This window comes from Equus caballus, chromosome 5, assembly GCF_041296265.1.
Source record: "Equus caballus isolate H_3958 breed thoroughbred chromosome 5, TB-T2T, whole genome shotgun sequence".
NCBI lineage: Eukaryota > Metazoa > Chordata > Mammalia > Perissodactyla > Equidae > Equus > Equus caballus.
This window is the reverse complement of record NC_091688.1, coordinates 47,023,383-47,043,822: the sequence shown is the minus strand read 5'-3', so window position 1 is coordinate 47,043,822 and position 20,440 is coordinate 47,023,383. Positions and strand designations below refer to the sequence as shown.

General features: G+C 37.5%; 1 protein-coding gene across 1 annotated transcript in view; it reads right to left on the bottom strand.

Annotated features, from left to right (window-relative positions):
• RNF115 (ring finger protein 115) overlaps positions 1-20,440 on the bottom strand; it is a 73,601-nt gene that overhangs the window by 47,498 nt on the left and 5,663 nt on the right. Inside the window, exons 2-3 of the mRNA XM_023641318.2 lie at positions 5,646-5,704; positions 1,371-1,428 (exon numbers count right to left, since the gene is read on the bottom strand). Of these exons, the coding sequence (XP_023497086.1) occupies positions 1,371-1,428; positions 5,646-5,704 (117 nt within the window). The remainder of the gene's footprint in view (positions 1-1,370; positions 1,429-5,645; positions 5,705-20,440) is intronic.

Below are 20,440 nucleotides of genomic sequence, written 5' to 3'. Positions count from 1 at the left end.
AATGTTTTTCAATCCAACAAAATAAGAAAATAAAAATGGGAGTTCAAAGACATGAGATGTCTTGAACCACACGCTAATCAATCCATGTAACGAGGGAGTTGAGAGTTAAAAAAAAACTTAATACTGGTTATTAAAAAGTACTACCACAGAACCTAAGTAAAAGAAAATGCCCTTAACAAAACAAGACTATTACCCAAACACTTCATCAAGTTTCTTGACTGTAAATCTAACAACATAAAAATCTGGAGGGCTACAGATCTTAAGATAATTTTCAGAGGATAAAAGAGAGAGGTTTACAGTTTTATGGGCTTCTTATTGAATACCAATTTTTAAATACACTGCTAATACAGTTTTAGTTTACACACAAGCAAATACCAAAAAATTGTGCACTCTAGGCACTTGAGCTATCTCTGGAAAAGGCTAACATGATCCTGAGACACAAAGAAATTCTGATTATGGGATTTAACTCTTGTTTTTCGTTTTTGTTTTTGTTTTTGTTTTTTAGCATCCCTTAGCTTTCTACAGCCAAGCAAGTTCCGTGGCAACAGAAGCAAAAGCAAACCCATGTTTTCTGTAAGGCTGAGCCGGTCTGTCCTTTATGGGCTATAGTCTTTAAATGATTAAAAACAAAGCGTATCTAATGCTACTGAATTGTACACTCAAAAATGGTTAAAAAAAATTAAGAGATTTTAAGTCAATGGATAAAATGAAAAAAGAAAACTACTCTGAATTTAACATAAAATGATATTCAAAAACGCAGACTAATGCCTTATTTTCAAATCACAGTTAAGACTATTTCCCCCCCAAAAATATGGATGCTACATTACATAAAGAACTAGAAATTAAGTATAGGTCCGATCCTGAGCTCTGAAAGGCAAGTAAATATCATCCTTAATCTGAGCCCCTAATTCCAATTATACCTAACCACCATGATCATCACAGGTAATCTCTAGAAAACGGTACCTCTATGTCAAGTTGAAGACTGTGCTTCATTGTGAGTTCAATTACAACTCATTCTTGGCCTGCTCTTTACTTGGCTGTCATGCCACTAAACAGAGTCAGCAACACTGTTATTTCAAAAACAACACAAGCTTTTTATTCTCACACCATATACACAATAAAGAAGCCGAAAACACCAACAAGTTGAAAACAGCACAGCTCAAGGCTATAACTCTCTCCTCATTAAGGGTTTATCAAAGGTAGCATGCCAAAGCCCCAGCTACTGAAAACACAAATCTTTCTAAGGTCTACTCTTGCCCACATTTTTCTTATGCACTCTAATATGGTACCGTGCTGGGAAGTGAAAATCTGTCACGATTTTAACATCCACCCACTACCTAAAGGATCCCTACAGCCAAAGGAAAACTCACCTCTGCAAAATGTGTTGATGTGCTATTGTCTAGCCGGCTGCCGCCACCACCTAAAAAACTGAAGAGAAAAAGGAATGAGTAGTGACTCTATTCCCAGGAACAAGCTTCCCTCCCAGAAGCTAAATATAGAATGGTACACTGAGAACAAAGCCCAGTAAGGAAAAATAACTCATCCCAACATGCCACCTACAAAGGAAATTATGAAGAACTGGTATGTGGACTAATCTTTGAAAAATATTGTAACAAATTACAAAATCAAGGATAAATCAAGTGGGGGGAAGTGGTGTACCCACAACATGACTAACAAAAATGTACAACTGAAGTCTCACAAGCTTGTAATCTATCATAACATTAATAAAAAAAAAAAAAAAATTCAAAAAAAAAAAAAAAAGGATAAATCAAGTGAAAAACGGAGAGAGGTATTACCATAGAGAAGAAGGACCCACGGCCAGCAATGCAACTGAAATTTGACCCAGCAAAAGAAGAAAAACATTTATTCTCAAATAGGTTAAGAAATAGGGGCCAGCCCCATGGCCGAGCGGTTAAGTTCGAGCGCTCTGCATCAGTGGGCCAGGGTTTCACCGGTTGAATCCTGGGCACAGACATGGCACAGCTCATCGGGTCATGCTGAGGTGGCATCCCACATGCCACAACTAGAAGGACCCACAACTAAAATATACAACTATGTATCGGGGGCTTTAGGAAGAAAAAAGGAAAAAATAAAATCTTAAAAAAAAAAAGAAATAAAACAAGATTCTCAAAATAATGTTTCAGGGGGGCCGGCCCCATGGCCGAGTGGTTGAGTTTGTGTGCTCCGCTTTGGTGGCCCAGGGTTTGGCCACCCTGGATCCTGGGCACAACATGGCACCGTTCGTCAGGCCATGCTGAGGCGGCATCCCACGTGTCACAACTAGAAAGACCCACATCTAAAAATGCACAACTATGTACCGGGGGGCTTTGGGGAGAAAAAAGAAAACTAAAATGTTTAAAAAATAAATAAATAAATAAATAATGTTTCAGGGGCCAGCCCTGTGGCCGAGTGGTTAAGTTCTCGCACTCTGCTTCAGGGGCCCAGGGTTTCGTCAGTTCGGATCCTGGGCGCCAACATGGCACCGCTCATCAGGCGATGCTGAGGTGGCATCCCACATAGCACAACCAGAGGCACTCACAACTAGAATATACAACTATGTACTGGGGGGCTTTCGGGAGAAGAAGAAGGAAAAAAACAAAAAGATGATGATTGGCAACAATTGTTAGCTCCGGCGCCAATCTTTTAAAAAGAAAATTTTCACTAAAAAACCATTCAACCACCAGCTGAACACAACATTTGAGACTTGGGAATGATTAAATGGAGTAATGCAAGGGGTCTTGCACTGTATTTAACACGTTAGAAGAGGGCTCAATAAATATTTTTTCTTCTTCTGATAGTTTACCCTATTCTTTCATTATCCTACACATCCTTCAGGGCCCACCTCAAATGCTACCTCCTCCATTAAGTCTTTTCTGAACTCACCAACCAAGTGAGAGTCCACTACACCCCTCTGCACTTTGACTTTTGATTCTAAATTCGACGTTGCATTATAAATATCTAGAATCTGTCTCCTCCATACAGAAATTTATAAATTCAGGGGGTAAAGATTGCATTTAATAATACCACAAATATGTGTAGAGTGTCAGGTATTATACAGAGCACTCATCACTTCTGAAAACCCTGTAATACCATATCCTATAATGAGTATGTTCAATATATTTTATAACTCAAAAATAAAAGTTGTTGAATTACTATCACATGTATAAACAATAAAATAGCTATCTATTCCCAAAGACCAGGGAGGAATATTAGATCTTATTGTCCCCATGAAATTTGCAAAAATGAGAAGAAACTGGCTAACACTTTGGGGGAAAGGAGGTAGAAAGAATCAAGAACTGGACACCACTTTTACTTTAAGAGACAGACGTAAGCACACAAACATGTACACACACTCACCCCAAAGATATAAAGTCCACAAACTACTACAAACAGCTTTCATTTTCAGAATTACAACACCAATCCAGGCATTGCACTGAGTTCATTGAGGAAACAAACACACCCTGGTTAGTCTGGAACCAAAAGCAAAAGAGCAAAGCTAATGCCATTCTCTATGTAATTATCCTCAGGCCTTATTCTCTGATTAGAAACCACTTAACACCTGTATTTGTTTCATAAGTTAAAAACGCTTTTGTAAAAAACACTTCAAATGTGGAACAAGCCAAAAGTCCCTGTACGTCTATGCTACATAAATAAATAATTGAACTACCACTGTGTACTCATTTCATTGCTCTAACCTACACGGGCTTCCAGGCTCTTTTCTGCCTTTTCTACATGGTTTCAGGGATTCAACTATCCTTGGTAATTAAAGCTATCAACTCTATCTTTTGGGGATTCTGCTCCCCCTGAAACTCCCTCGGGATTCCCTTTCCTTAAAATTCTGTTGTATTTTAAGTGACAGGACTAACCATAAAGAAGGGATAATAAAAACAACCCCATTGTTCTGAGAAATGCTACAAAGCTTAAGAAAACTTACAAGCTACCCCTCTAGATGAATGTCTAAGTAGCAAACAGGGGCCCATTATCCAATATTTACATGTAAGGACTTCCTCTCATTAATTTTTACCAACCACTACTTACCACTCTAATTGCTAAGCAGTCAAATCAGGAAATGTTTATGAACTTTATAGAAGAAAATACCATGCTACCTCTAAGATGCTGAGTCTAAGAAAAATATTTCTTCAAGCATTTAAAACACTATCTTTCCACAGACATAATCTTTGCCTTTGAGTATTTGCTACCAATAGCATCTGTACAGGACAACCTTTGACCTACAAAGGCACAAACAAAAGAATTAAGTCAAGGGAGAGCAGAATCCATAGAAGTCACTGTTCCCTGCTAGAAAAGATTCGTCCTGCAGTTAATCACTGTCCTCATTTATAACTGTACTTTGTATACAGGGCTAAAGACACCAGGATTACTATTTAAAAACTTAGAAAAAAATAAGCCCATTAAGTGCCCCTCAATTACCAATATGCTCTTTATTTAACACGTGCAGAGCAGAAGTGCTTGAAATAAGCATTTGATGCAATTATAATAGCACAAATAAAAAGCTATCCCAAGTTAGCATGCCATCCACACAAAATTGCTAATTTTGCTGTCATGCTAATCTTACAGGTTTAGAGTTGGTATTGTGTTATTTAAAACCAAGATTATTAGGATTAACATTTATGTGTTTGTACCAAACTAGATCCCATGCCATATACTACCCCAGAAGCTTCAGTTCACTTATACATAGAATCACCAATCATTAATAAAGTTAAACTGATAGTACATACTGTAAAATGTGTAGTTTTTCCTGGGTGTGGAAGGGACCTTCAACTTTAGATTCTGCCAACAGCAACAGTAAAGGAATTATATACTGCCATCAAAATCCACAAAGTCACTCGAAGATTAAAAGAAGCTTCAGATTACAGATTTTTGTATCCAGTTAGTACTTCTTCAATTGTCTAACCAATGTTTAACCAGATAGCCACAAAAGAACAAATGTGCCATCGCATTTAGCCAAAAAAGGCCATCCTATCAATGCTGTTCTACTTACTAAATTTTTATAGTTTTATTCATGTTAACCAAGATGTAATATATAATACCATCACTTGCAGAAATATCTTGCCTTTTTATACCTTTAGTAAGACCAAAGAGAGCCAACTTCAAGCATTATAAACCCAAATATTAATATTACAGTGGCAAGATGGCCTAAGTTTGACAGCAATAATCCTAATAAGAACAAGGGATCCTCAAAGCACAGTAATAACTCAATTTCCCCAACTAGAACAGCCTGTTTACCTTATTAGATATCTTTGAAAAGTCACTCCCCAGCCCAACAAAGAGGTATAACAGCAATTTACCTTCAGGCAAGAGAGTGGTCACTAAAAACCAGCAGATAATCTAAGAGCACCCCAAAGTCTCAGAAAATAAACGAAAACTTACCAGATTTACCCTGATTTGGATATAGAAGTTTCCAAGGAACGCCACACACAATGAGAAGCAGTGGATCTCATCACACTCACTATCACATCACTTTCGAAATTTTCCCATTTTTCTTCCCCTTCCCTCTGCCACTTTTCTTCTCTCTCTCTCAGCAGAGAATACAAGTTATAGAACAAATTCCTTTCTATTCAGTCAATGCTGAGAGAAAATAATTTTGACAATCGAAAGCCTGATTTATTCACGAACTTGTACAGTACCTGGAATCGTCTGTCACTTCTTCAATAAAGCCAGAATCACATCTGGGACAAATATATTCCTATAAAGAAAGGAAGAAATAAATAAAAGTCTTTCATTAGAAACCTAATTATGTAGTTTCAGAACAACATGCAGTACCCAAGCTAACAGTGTATGTACTTGCTGACTCCCAGGATAGTTTTCTCTATTATATTACAGCAAATAAAAAATTTCATAAGATGTCTGCAGAACGGCTTCATAAATGGTTCCCACTGAGAGCTAAAAGGGAGAATGCAAAAGTTTTTTCTTTTTCTTTTTCTTTGGGTAGATTTTCTTTTCTTTTTCTTTTTTTGGTGAGGATGATTGGCCCTGAACAAACATCTGTTGCCCATCTTCCTCTTTTTGCTTGAGGAAGATTGTCCCTGAGCTAACACCCATTTTGTATATGGGACACTACCACAGCATGGCTTGATGAGCAGTGTGTAGGTCTATGCCTGGGACTGAACCTGTGAACTCCAGGCCTCCACAGCAAAGCACGCAAACTTAACCACTATGCCCCCAGGCCGGCCCCTTGATTTTCTTTTTAACTGGAATGAATTTATTATCTAATTTTCTCTTCAAATCTAATGAAAAAGCTCCACTAGATCTATCAGAGCAGTCAAAGATTATAATATGATGGGTATAGAAACTGTGTTTTGGGGCTGGCCCAGTGGTGCAGCGGTTAAGTTCGCACGTTCCACTTCTCGGCAGCCTGGGGTTCATCGGTTCGGATGCCAGGTGTGGGCATGGCACCACTTGGCACACCATGCTGCGGCAGGCGTCCCACATATAAAGTAGAAGAACATGGGCACGGATGTTAGCTCAGGGCCAGTCTTCCTAAGCAAAAAGAGGAGAACTGGTAGTAGTTAGCTCAGGGCCAATCTTCCTCAGGAAAAAAAAAGAAACTGTGTTTTTTTTACTATGTACAAATAGGGGACATAAACTGAATCAAAGCATAAATCAATTTGTAGACTAGGAACTTACAATGAAGTTTTACAATATTTCTAATCTGTGGTTTCATTACCAATGGTTCCAAATAAAATTTAATATTCTCAGATACTCTACAAAAATGTTGATTCAAATAACCAGAACAATTCCATTAAGTCAGCTTCTATTTCCTTCAGTACCATGAATCTTTCTTTTAAATAAATAATATCAAACTTTGGGGCTGATAAGAAAGAATACACTTTAGAGACTTCCTTATCATAGTTTTAAAAAATATATTTTAACTACCTATTAAAACAGACTGGGAAAGACATTTTCAACTATTTTCTTGCTCCCTATATTTTCTAACCATAAACTTTGTCTTATCAGAAGGTGATGTAAGCTGTATTTGGCTATCCAAACAAAGACAGTCAGAATGGTAATTCAAACATTCAAATGCCTTCTTAAAAGATAGAAAGAAAAAAAGACCAATCCCTCTGTCAAGGAGATTAGTTTGGTAAGGAAACAGTCAATCCAAGAAACAGTAAAATTTAATAAAGTAATCACTATAATCAATGAACCTTGGGAATATAAACAAATGCCAAAGTTTGCCTGAGGGAATCAGAGAAGGCTTTGTCTGAAACAGGTACATAAAATATTAGTCTGCTTGCTCAATGAAAAAGGAAATTATGGGTTAAGGATCATAACAACAGAATATAGCATGCATGGAGGCTGGAGGGGAGTGGCATGATGAGTGTCAATAAGCAGGCTGGGACCAGATTATGGAAAACTTCAGATCAGAAGCTCCAACCTTTATTCTCTATTACACACACAAAAGAGAAACACTCATAATAGGCATACTGTGAAATAAAATAATCTGAAGACCATACACATCCCTGAGCCCCTCCGTCGGCTACTTCATCCTCTACCCTCCCAAGTAGCATTAACTCCATCCCTTTCTCTCCCACTAAGAAAGTTTACCTGAATGCAAGTGACATTGACTTTAGAAAGTTAACCTTAAATCTATTCTAACGTCTAAAGTTAAAAAGGAAAAAAACAATCAACTACAAAATGCTATAATTTGTCACAATCACAGCACTGTGCCCTCTTCTTTCTTCCCTCTCCCTCTCTCACTCATTCCCACTGCTTTAAATATCCCCTATACACAACACCTCTCAAATGTCTCTCCAACCCAGACTACTCTTCTGAACTCCAGATTCATTGATCTGCATGTGTATTCTCTCTCACACTTACACACACACACACACACCCTCCCTCCCTACCTCAAAAGGTAGCATACCAGTTTATTCATATGGGAAACCTGAGAGTCATTCCTGACACCTCCCTCACCGTTATCTTCCACATCCAACAATCAATCCTGCCACTCCTACCTGGAAGACATTTCTCAACTCTATTCCTTGCCCCACTAGCACATAATCCTAAGCCAAGCCAGCACTGGCTCTAGATACTAAATACTTTCCCTCTTAAGTGTTGTTCTGTTTCTCTTCTAGCCTTTTCCTATCTATTCTACATACCGAAGTCAGAACGATCTTTTTTAAAACATAAAATGGACCCCATCATTCCCCAGCTTAAAACCTTTCAACTATTTCCCAAAACACTTAGAATAAAATCAAACCCTTAAACATGAGCTACAGGGCCCTGATTCAGTTGGTCTTTGTTCAACTTGCCAACTTCATTTCAGCTTACTCTCTCCCTCTCTCAGTGCATTCCAGCCACAGGGCCTTCTTTCAATCCTTCCAACTCATTAAGCTCATCCCTGCCTCTAAGCTTTCATACATACTGCTCCTTAACTGAAACACCAGACCCCTAACTTTTTGCATGGCAAGGGACTTCAATCCTGTAGGTCTCCATTTCAATGTCACGTCAGAAAGTCCTTCTTTCATCACCCAATCTAACATGGCTTCCTCTTACTTTCTTCTACAGCACCCTGTTCATTCCTTTATAGCACTTATCACAATTTCTAATTATATATTTGTTTAACGCTTTTTTTAATGTCTGTCTCCAACCAGTAAATTCTAAGTTTCATAACGGCAGAGTCCAGATCAGTTTTGTTTACTGCTATCTGTCTAGGACAAACAGGTGTTCAATAAATATTTACTGAATAAATGAACATGAAATTACTTGCCACACACCTCACAACTAGGAGTCAAAGTATCAAAATCTGATACTATCAGAGAATAGGTAGAGTGGAAGCAAAGAACTAAAAGAGCCGGAAACTTAAGAAGTTGTAGCCTGATCATGGGACAGAGGAGGCTGGGATTTCAGAGGCAGAACAGTTCTGGATCATCACAAGTTCCAAGACAGAGCTATGGGAGTAGGTGGCTAAAGTGGAGTTGGGGTGAAGGTCTTTAGGGTTAAAGCGTCATCTACATTGACATTGAACTTCCAAAATGATGTTTAGAATTGTGGTTGAGAGAAAATAATTCCAAAAGTCAAATATCATAACTGGGAAGACAAAAAAGACTGAAGCAAGAATCACACAGAGAAATGTACAAGTCCTCTCTTCACGATCCTATGCACGGTTCTAGGAACCAGGCTGTCAGCCACTATAGCTCCTTCACAAAACACGACACTTCTGAGGTATAAACAAAATTGTACAAGTACTATGGGTTCTTCCTGTCACTAGGTACGCCTTCCATTTACAAGCACAATCAAATCTTTCTAGATAATTCTATGTTGATTACAGGGAAGAGAACTAAAAATTCTTTCCAAATGCTCCGTGAATTATTCTGGATAAAAGTAGCAAATTATAAAACAAACAAACCTCAGCCATGGACTATCCCTCCTGCAATCAACATTACAGGAAATACAGAGAATTTTTCAGAATTCACAAGCTCGTCATTCTCTAATCATCAAAGTAAAAAATGCACACTTATCTCTTACATACTGCAGTAGTCTGATCTCAGAACAAAGGTTTGATCTCAGAGAAGTCTCACTTCCATTCTCTTAGGGGCATGAAAACCCCAAAATAACATTCTGAAGATGTTACAGTTCCAGTTTCTAGGTTTTCTTTCCCAAGGCCTGATAGCACTCCACTTACTACGGCCATTTTTCTTCTGGATTCACACCAGACACTGCTTTTTCCCTGATTTCCAGCTACACTAAGGATGCCACTCCTTCACTCTAAAGACTCAAAAATTTTATCAATTGCTTCAAACTAATCTGGACACAGGATGTTGAGTAAGGGTAGAGATGAATGAAATAAGATTGGCTATGAGTTAATAATTATTGAAGCTGAGTACATGTGGGTTTCTTATACTCTTCTCTCTACTTTTGATAGGTTTGAAATTTTCTATGATAAAGTTTTTTGTTTTAAGTTACAACAGGCTGAGAAACATAGTCTAGCGAGGAAAATGTTAACCAAACCATGTACTGAACAAACTGTGACCCAAAGGAAAATTAGACCAGAAATAATTATTTTAGAGAATTGAGGGAGAAAGGTACTTACACATATGAACCAACTATGATGTGGGTGACACTGTGCTATTCCTCTTAACCATTCTGTGAGGTGAATATCGTTATTTCTGTTTTACAGATAAGAACGTGAAGTAAGCTGTCTGCAGCAGATTTCATTTTCCAAAGATAGCCCCAACAAAATCTCCTAACCCACACGCTCTTCTACAATGTGACCTTCCACTCCACCTCCTTTGAATCTGGGGGGGCCTGTGACTTCTTTAACTGATAGAACACTGGGCCAGTTCCGGACAAAGCCCTTAACTACCTGACAGATTCTGCTTCCTGACTTTCAGAGCCCTAAGCAGCCATATATTTTCAGGCTACTCTGCTGGACAGAGAAGCCACATGAGGAGCAGTGAGACATCAGACAATGATTGGATTGTACGAGGGAAAAACCACCTTGGAGGTCCAGCCCAGTAGAGCCTTCAGATGGCTCCATCTCCAGGCACTATCTGACCACAACTGCAAGAAAGATCCCAAGTGAGAACTGACCAGCTGAACTCTGTAAACCCACAGAAATATCAGAGATGATAAATTATTGTTTTAAGCCACTAAATTCTGGGTGATTTACTAGGCAGTAACAGAAAACCAGAACATTGCCCAAGGGATGGAAAACAGCTTTGAATCTTGATCTTTCTTGAATTCAAAACTTCCTATCTTTTCATTACACCACGTTGATTGAAAATAACTATGCTTTTAGAGAAACGAATAGGAAGTATAATTTGCTGAGGATTGAATGGAAAAGTTTACAGCAAGGCTAAAGGACGCCTTGGGAAATTCAGGAGCCATTCAGCCCCCTCCCTCCCTTATAGGGGAGCATTGCCCTGATGAAAACACAATCCAGCTTCAATCTTACAAGTTCAGAAATCTAATTTAGCAGACCAGGACACCTGTCTTGTAGAGGAAGATTCACATAAAACCAAATTCAGAGGCCATATATATAAAACCCAAAATGCCAATTTACTTAATTTCAATAAAAAAAGAGTTGTCGGGTCCGGCCCTGTCATGTGGTGGTGAAGTTCAGCACATCTGCTTCAGCAGCCCAGGGTTTGTGGGTTCGGATCCCAGGCACGGACCTACACCGCTTGTCAGCCACACTGTGGCAGTGACCAACATAAAAAGTAGAGGAAAACTGGGGCTGGCCCCGTGGCCGAGTGGTTAAGTTCACGCACTCCGCTGCAGGCGGCCCAGTGTTTCGTTAGTTCGAATCCTGGGCGCGGACATGGCACTGCTCATCAGACCACGCTGAGGCAGCGTCCCACATGCCACAACTAGAAGAACCCACAACGAAGAATACACAACTATGTACCGGGGGGCTTTGGGGAGAAAAAGGAAAAAAAAATAAAATAAAATCTTTAAAAAAAAAAAAAGTAGAGGAAAACTGGCACAGATGCTAGCTCAGGGCTAACCTTCCTCAAGCAAAAAATGAGGAAGACTGGAGACAGATGTTAGTTCAGAGTGAATCTTCCTCAGGAAAAAAAAAAAGTAAAGTTACCAACTGGCCCATTTACAAGATTCAGCACAGTCTTTCTCAATAAGCAAATCTACCTGAAAAGCACCATGGCTCAGAGGAAAGAGTTTTGGAATCACAGACTAAATTCCAACCTCAAGTTGCTACTTATTACATATGAGGTCTTGGGGAACTCACATTTCCTTTCTGAGACTCAATTTCCCCATCTGTAAAATGGAGATGCTTGCTTCTCTGCTGCATTATTGTAAAGATGAAGATGTTTGCAAAATACCTAACTCAGTGACTGGCACATTAGATAGTCGATATTTAATAAACATAACTATTATAGTTATTCCAGATTAGAATCACTTGCTAAATAAGCAGAGAATCAGAGCAATAAGACAAGCAGATATATAGCTTACGTCATCATGCTAGGATAGCCTAATATATCCATCCCCACTGTAAGCATAAACCAGATCCTCAAAATCAAGGACCTGGGACTCCTCCCCGCCTGGGCAGTACCAGGAAGAGCACAGCTTGTGTTTGCCTCTGACTCCTCTTCTATTCTTTCACTGCTGACCCACAATTCCCACACCCTCTTCTAACAAACAAGTTCTTTCTCCAGATAGAATATAATACAATTACTTAGCTATATTTTCTTAATTACAATCACAATTTAGTCATGCCCCACACTGAGATTACAACCAGAGTGGATTTTAAGTGTTTATCTCTTGGGTCACTTCTAAAGATGGCTAACTTTACATTTTAATTTTTCCTAACTTTTTTCAGAAGTAATCTTAACTTCAATTTGGGGGAACATCCATAAATTAAGGAGAATTTGTAAAAGGGTCAATCGGAGACCAAACACAGTCTCTGCCTCTACCCTCCTCCCACACCCAGGCCTTGGCCTTAGTATCGTCCTGATATATTCAGACACAGAGTTTTGAATTTTAAGCGTAAGTGGTTTATGACTGGGGGGAGGGGGAAGGGCTAATCAAGGATAACAAATTAAGAGCCCATTATTTGTCTGGCACTATGGAAATCTCTCCTCTGCTTAAATCATTAAATCTTCACACCACCTCCCCCTCCTCAAATACTGCCAACGTATACAGTCTCCACAGTCACAAAGCCTTATAGAAAAAAATCATTAGGTCATTTCTATCATCCTATCTGTAAAAGAGAAGTATAACAAACCTAAGTTACTTACCCAGAATCACTGAAAATAGGAACACAGTTGTTTCCACCAAACTAGGCTGCTTTCCCCCTAGGGACTATGAGTTTATTGCGTACAACTCTAGTGAAGATAATCACTAGCAGGTACACTTGAATGAACTGCTTCAGATGCTCCACTGCCTGTTTCATCCAAAAATACCCACAAGCAGAAATATTTTTCACCACTAATACTCTGAATCAGGAAGAACTTCCGAAGTATAGCTTCGCCCTGATGTTTGCCCACTTAGAACAACACAAGAGGACACAAAGCACTTGGAATACAGGAGAGAAAGAAAAAGAAAAAACATATTTAAAATATTTCATATTTTATATAAATATAAAATAATTAAATATTTCTATTTACTAAAAATGTTTAATGCATTATTTTCTTTTCCTTCTTATATTTCAAGGGATCAATTATCATAAAATGTGAGGTCTTGGCAGAACCATGAGCTACAAGCCAGGACCTATTTACATTAAGTTTCACAGTGCGAACTTTACAAACTCTCGAACTTTATGAAAATTTGTATCCAATATTTTATTCACTATATGAAATATAATATAAAGACTTACTATTTATTTCCTAATTCCACAGCTTTGCTTTTCTACATGTTCACTATCAACGTGTGGTTTTTTTTTTTAATTTTAAAGACTATTTTCTATCTCGTCGGACAGAGTCAAAATCTAAGATCACAATATTTAGTCATATCCTCTTATTCATATTCTCTTTGAGTATCACACAGCAAAACTGTTTAGAAACTCCTAATTAGAAGGATTAGAAACAAACTGAAACACATCATAGCTCCTGGGCCAGAACCAACCACACCCTGAATTCCACGACAACTCACATCTCTAGGTCAAAGACCCTGCTCTTTTCTACAGACTTTTTCCATAATCCCCTATGATTATCTCTTTTCAAGCCAGGTTACACTTCCACCATTTTCAAAAGCATCAAGTGAACCCTAAAACATAAGCAATAGAGCTTCTAAGTTCTGTTCCCAGTTCTACCATTACTTCATGATCTTTGTCAAGACCTGTTTCTCCATCTGTAAAACTAGAGCACAAATGCTTTCCTCATTTACTTGTCTCTGCAAAGTCTCCTTCAGGAAAACAAGACAGTAGTTGTCTCACTCGTTCACATGGCCAACTACTCACTTAAAAGGATGAGAAAAGTTTTCAGTTTAAGCACTTTGAAATTAGTTCTCTGAACTCAAGAAATCTTAAGTGATTGTCCCCCTGGCTAGTAATCAGAAAGAAAACTAGTTTACAAAAAAAAAGGAAACATTAGGCCACAGTTGTAGTATTACAGAAAGATACCTATACAATTTAAAAACTACATGAAGAGCTGTGATTCAGTTCCAGGCCAATAAAACTGCCTTGATTTATGGTCTCACTCCCTAAGAATAGTAACATTCACAACCTTCATCATTTTGTTCCTTCATTCCAGGCCATGCAACATTGACATTATCAGGGACTCCAAAGAGAAGTGTATAATCAACCGGTTTTCTTTAGCTCATTGTGTAACAAGGCAGAAAATCAGGTCACGGGACAAAGCGTTACTTAATATAAGCTTGATGAGATGGACAAGAAGCCAAATTTTCTAAGGAAAAAATAGACTAAGCTACAAGAATTATCAGAGAAAAAGTTAACCTCATACAGCACAATATAGCCAGACAAGATTTAGTTATAGTGTTCTTTGCTTGCTCACACTAAAGGCAGCAAGAAGAGGAACTAACCCAGCAGCACAGACACAAAACAGTAAATACCTAAAAAGTTCGCTTGAGCTCTGATATGTACCACCGCAGTCTGGAGGAAAAATTTATCTCCTCACATTCAGCTTAGGCCGATAGAATCTTCTTACATAAACTGACAACATTAATTCACTCAGCAAATATATTCTAAACTCTAATTCCAAGCACTGTGCAGAAAGAAAACCATGCTTGGTGGGGAAAGAAAAATAACCTGAAATTAAAAATCACTGAAATCATGCACAAAGTGTACGTTCTAGTAAAAATCACACTTAGGGAAGTAAAGACACACAAAACAAACTTCTCTGAATTTTCTAATCTTAAATTCTTAGTCTCAAAATAAGAACTGAGCAATGCTTCAGAACAGCCTGAGTGATTAAGAGCAATCAATCTGAAATTAAACAAAACTGGACTGGAAACACAGAATAACAAACCAGTGGCACGATGCTGAGCAAGTCGCTTCATCAACGAAATAATGCCTGGAACATAATAAGTTTTCAATAAATTGTAGATTCTAATAAATTCCTCCAAGCAGTTTGAATGTGGAGCTTTTCTCAAACCATGTTCCACAAGATATCAACCAGTGGTCTGTTAAGAAAAAAAAAACCAGATCTGGAAAAGGCTGGATTAAACATTATAACTAAGCATATTGCTTTACTGAATGATTTTTCAGAACCATTAATACGCTATTCTGTGTCATAACAAGGAAGAGGAGGGATAGAGACAGGGAGAAGACTTAGTATGCAGCCTTTTACCATGATTCTGAACTCCTAGTAAAATTCCTGAAACACAGTTTGAGAAACACTGATTTAGACTACTGATTTCCAGACTTTTAGATTCCACAAAGTACTTCAATTTTAACATTAAAAAAATTAGGAAGCCACAAAGGATTGTCAACTTTTTTATTTTGCCATGTAAAAACATTGTTTTTAAATCATTACCTACTATCATCATTTCATTTTAAAACCAAAAAGACAGGAATAAACAACAGACCCTTAGATTAAATTAAGTAATGGACTTTTACATAAAATAATTTAGTGCTGTCCTCCTTTCTACCATGTCCCCAGGGAGCAATCCCAGAACCTCTGAGGTAGACCTCTTCATCAAAATACAAATAATACTTGGAATTCTAGTATGGACTTTCCATCAGTGAGATAAGAGAACTTTACAACTATGATCTAGTTCACTTTAGGGACATACAGGTCAGGAAAGATCACATACAAAATGGTTGATAAAAACAGCCACAGATTATTACAAAGTAAGAAAATGAGTTAACTGAATAGAACTTTAAGAATAAAAGAAACAAAGAGTGGTATTTATAATATGGTGTTGAAAAGGAAATTATCCCTGGGTAAATTTACCTGTCATTAAATCCCAAGTCTTCAAAAAAATAAGCTTTTAATTTATTCGATCAACATCACCAGCATTAAGAATGTATTGCTTTGGGGGCCGGCCCAGTGATGCAGTGGTTAAGTGCGCATGTTCCACTTCTCGGCAGCCTGGGGTTCGCTGGTTTGTATCCCAGGTGCAGATATGGCACCACCTGGCACGCCATGCTGTGGTAGGTGTCCCACATATAAAGTAGAGGAAGATGGGCATGGATGTTAGCTCAGGGCCAGTCTTCCTCAGCAAAAAGAGGAGGATTGGCAGCAGATTTTAGCTCAGGGCTAATCTTCCTCAAAAAAAAAAAAAAAAAGAATGTACTGCTTTGTTTGACTTAACAAAGGAAAACCTTAGCATTGCTTTGCATCATGACGTCCTCTATCCTAACATGTTTAAGATTGTTCAATATCGTAAAAGGAGAGAATACAGTTTTGTAACTCTTGTAGGAAATTCATTTCAAAAGTAAAATTTAAATCCCAGTAAGAATAACTAGAAGATACCACATGATCTTCTATGTGGAAAAACTACAGAACAAAATTCCCTTACACAAAATCCAAAAACATCCAAAAGCTCAAATCACTAAACCATGGACAGGAATAAACACAACCTCCTCATTTTACAGATGAGGAAAACTAAGGCCCTTGAAAGATTCAATAATTTGTTTAAAAGTTAAAACTTTTCCCCCTCAACAGTGCTATAGCACTATTTATATATAATTAATAAAATAAATAAAACCATCTATAGAAAGGGCTGATAACAGTTGTAAAATGAAGTCTAATGGTTAGTTCTACAGGTTGCAGCCAGTTTCTTTATTCTGAAAGCCTTTTCCTACCATTTTTAAACACAGGTCAGACCTAAAATAGGCAAAAGGGCATTTGCTCTAATCTTCAGGTAGCTACATTATTTTACAGTGATTAAAGAGAAAGTAAAAAGGGGGCAAAAATATTTGAATCCTCAGTCCCAACTCATTTTGCCAACATTTATGAATCTCTTTACTTCTTCCTAAACATAGCCCAAGAACTAGAACAGCTCCTGAAATATAGTAGGCACCAATAAATAGTTACTGAATGAATGTAAATAGACTGTTATTACTGCATGATCTAATGTCTATTATTTTAATGTTATTATCAAACACAAACCAATTTCAAAGTGCTAAACTTTGCAAATACAGAATGTATGTGTATGTCCTCGAAGAAAATATCCAGACTCAATCAAACTCAGGAATAGAAACAGATATACTTCTGGAACCCTTTTATAACGCTAGTGTTGCAGGATGAGACAGACCTATGTACACTGCTACCCTTATTAAAAATCTTGCAAACTCTGAATCTGCTCATTGAATACTGATTGTATGTTACACCAGAAAGCTAGTATAATATTAAAACAAGTCTCCCTCATTGAATCAGCACCCACACTTGTTAGAGAATAATAAACCAATAATTTTAGTGATTAGTAAAACAACGTTGAAAAATTTAGGAGATTAAACATTCTTATGATTCTAACTTGTTAATATTACATTCAACCACTTTTTAACTTAAAACATGCAAATTAACAGTGAAAGCTAATTTGCCTTTTACATGTTATTAAAAAAAAACAGCAAATGTACCATTATAAATGGTTTTCATACTACACCAGCAATCAAAATAACTAATGTTTTGGAACCGACAAGCTTAAGGTACAAAATTTCCATTCCTCAACCTAACTTGTCTTAACTAGGAACACTAATGCCTCTAAACATTCAGTAGTGAAAGTATTACAAGATCAGAACCTAATAACTGGCACTATAAACTAAAATCAGGGAACCAATAGCTTAACAAGTTTGAGAATAAAGTATCTCAGATTACCAGTTAAATTACAGAAGATTCACTAGAAGCAGCTAAACCCCATTCAACAAATTCAGTTACAAATGATTACTGAAATAACTGCTTAAAAAGCCATTCAGCTGTTCGTCTGGAGGGCAGGTAACTACAGGAAGCTCCTCTATTTATAAGCTGTCAGACTTAGAAACAAAGCCGTATTCAAAAACAAGAGACTCAACTCTGCCTACACCAATGGTAAGTGGTCCATCAGACCACTGCTCTGAGCCAAGCTTCTATTCATTAGACTACAAGTCTGTGCTCCGTTTTAAGGTGTATTATGAACACTAGTAGCCCCACGATTTTCAACATGTACAAAAGCAAAAAGTGACAAGAAAAAGCCTCCAACTATAATTCCTCCATTCAACGAATATTTATTGAATGAATACTATATACCAGGCATTTTTCTAAACACTGATGAAAAAGGAAGTAGCAATAAGAGCAGTGAGGAAATGAGAAACTCAAAGGCATATAGGAGGAACTGCCCAAAGGAAAAGTAAATCAAATCTAAAGGACAAAGACCGACTCTTGCAATAAGTGAAAAGTACTGCACTAAAGTCATGAATAATAAGCAGGAGAAAAGAAGCGTGAATAAGGACAAGAGAATCATCTAGGGGACATTTTGGGTATCTGCTGAAGTATTTTGCTTGTCACGGTGATTAAGAAATGCTACTGATACTTAACCGGCAGAGGCCAGGAAAGCACAGGAAACTTCAGCACAAAGAAGTGTCTCTAATCTCAAACTTTGTAGGGATAGTTAAGTAGGTAAAAAAAATCTCTATAATTATCAAAGCCTAGGACTTAAGTCTATTCTACATATAAACATCAAGGCTTTCTGCATAAATTTAATACGTACTAAATGTCCAGAAAAACAATTACTGAATAAAGTGAGAGAAAATTATACTTTACTTGGACCTTTACCAAGAATTGTTCATCACTCTGGTGCTTTGCCTCTCATGGTATTTAAGCTGCAAATATCCTTATAGCAGTCTACTTGAGTAACTGTTTGTTATGCCTGTTTGGTGCCAATATCTACTACTTTATATATATCTTACTATTATGGATAACTGAGTATTTACAGATTGAAATGTAATTACTTTGTCATGAATTATTTTCTTTATATTTATCCTTTATCTTACAGCTAGAGAAATTTTTTTCACTGTTTTTATGTAGGGAAGTTGTATTACCTGTGAATTTCATTTCACTACAGGGAGTATTCAAAATATTTATTATAAAAAGGGGGCACCGGGTCTAACAGGTTTGAGAGACACCAAGCTAGAAGATCAACATCACTGTAGGATAACTGCAGGTCTCAGTTCATCCAGAAAATGGCAGAAAAGGGCAGGTAACTATGGTATTCTTTCTTTCTTCTAAAACGTAAATTTTAAGCATGGTGAAAAGCAAACATAGTGAAACCTTTATCGGAAGATAGTTCTCCAGGTGTAAAGTCTGTTCAAATCTGCACAATATCAAAGTGAGTGGCAAAGAAGTGAATATGATATACCTTGTCTACTAAGAACTTCCCTAAGACATTTGTTGAAATCACCAAGGACAGAGATTACCTATCTTAACAGATTTTCAAGAAAAACAAAACTAACTGGCCTATTTTGGGCAAAGAGGCTGGGTAATCTATTTAACACAGAAGAAAAGTGTGCCTGGTTTATAATCACCAGAGCCAATACACTTCTATTTGATATCCATTCATCTGGAGACTTCTAAACTGCTAACAACTGAACTTTAAAAAGAAGATTAAAAAAATCTTTCAGAATCTAACCTAAACTTCTGTATGTGAAACTGTAAGAACTACCTAAAATGTTTCTATGGTAAAGGCCCTCTCTCTCTACAAATAAGGATTGCTCATTCCTACACTACCTGTCAGTCAAAGATTGCATAGCTCCATTTCTCTGAATGCTCACTCAAGCTTCCAATAGGTACACCTCAGTATCATTTTACAGTAGGTTATACTAAGGTAAACTGAGAGGGTCAGATGACTCAGCTCCAGTCACACGAAGAATTAGTATTAGAACACATTGGTAACTTCAATTCACTCCTTCGACCAGTAGTTTCAAGAAGCTAAAAGTTTAAGCACAAAATATCCTGAACTCATGAAAGTTCTAATGACTATAAGAGAAACAGAAAGTAAAACTTGATTAATGCTAAGATGAGCTATAGAAAAACTAAAATTAGGTTTGTTGTCTGCTTTTTGCTTTGTTTTCAAACTGGAATTTCCAGCTATCTTACTAAGTTACACAAGGTGTTACAACCTCAATTAATTCCCAACTGACAAAAAATTTGGATGCTCTTCTTTTAGAAGTTGCCCTACAATGTGTAACTTGAGAGGAGAGATCCAATTCCTCTGGTCTCAGTAACCACAAGGAGTGAAAGTGACCCCAACAGATACTGCTAGAATGGAATAGCAACTACCAACAACTATTCTAAACAATCCCTCCCCAAGACAGCTTTGGCTAAAATTATATGGTCTCAATTATCTTACTGAAAATTCTCATCAGGATCCCCAAATCAGAAATCAAAGCTACACCAGAACAAAACCTTAAGCACCACCAACATAAAAAGACAATGACTATCCTTTTACCCTTCCACACCAGGGTTCCTCAACCTCAGCACTCTTGACATTTTCGACCCAATAATTCTTCATTGTGGGGGCTGTCCCGTGCACTGTAGCATATTTAGCAGCAACCCTGTCCTCTACCCACTAGATACCAGAAACA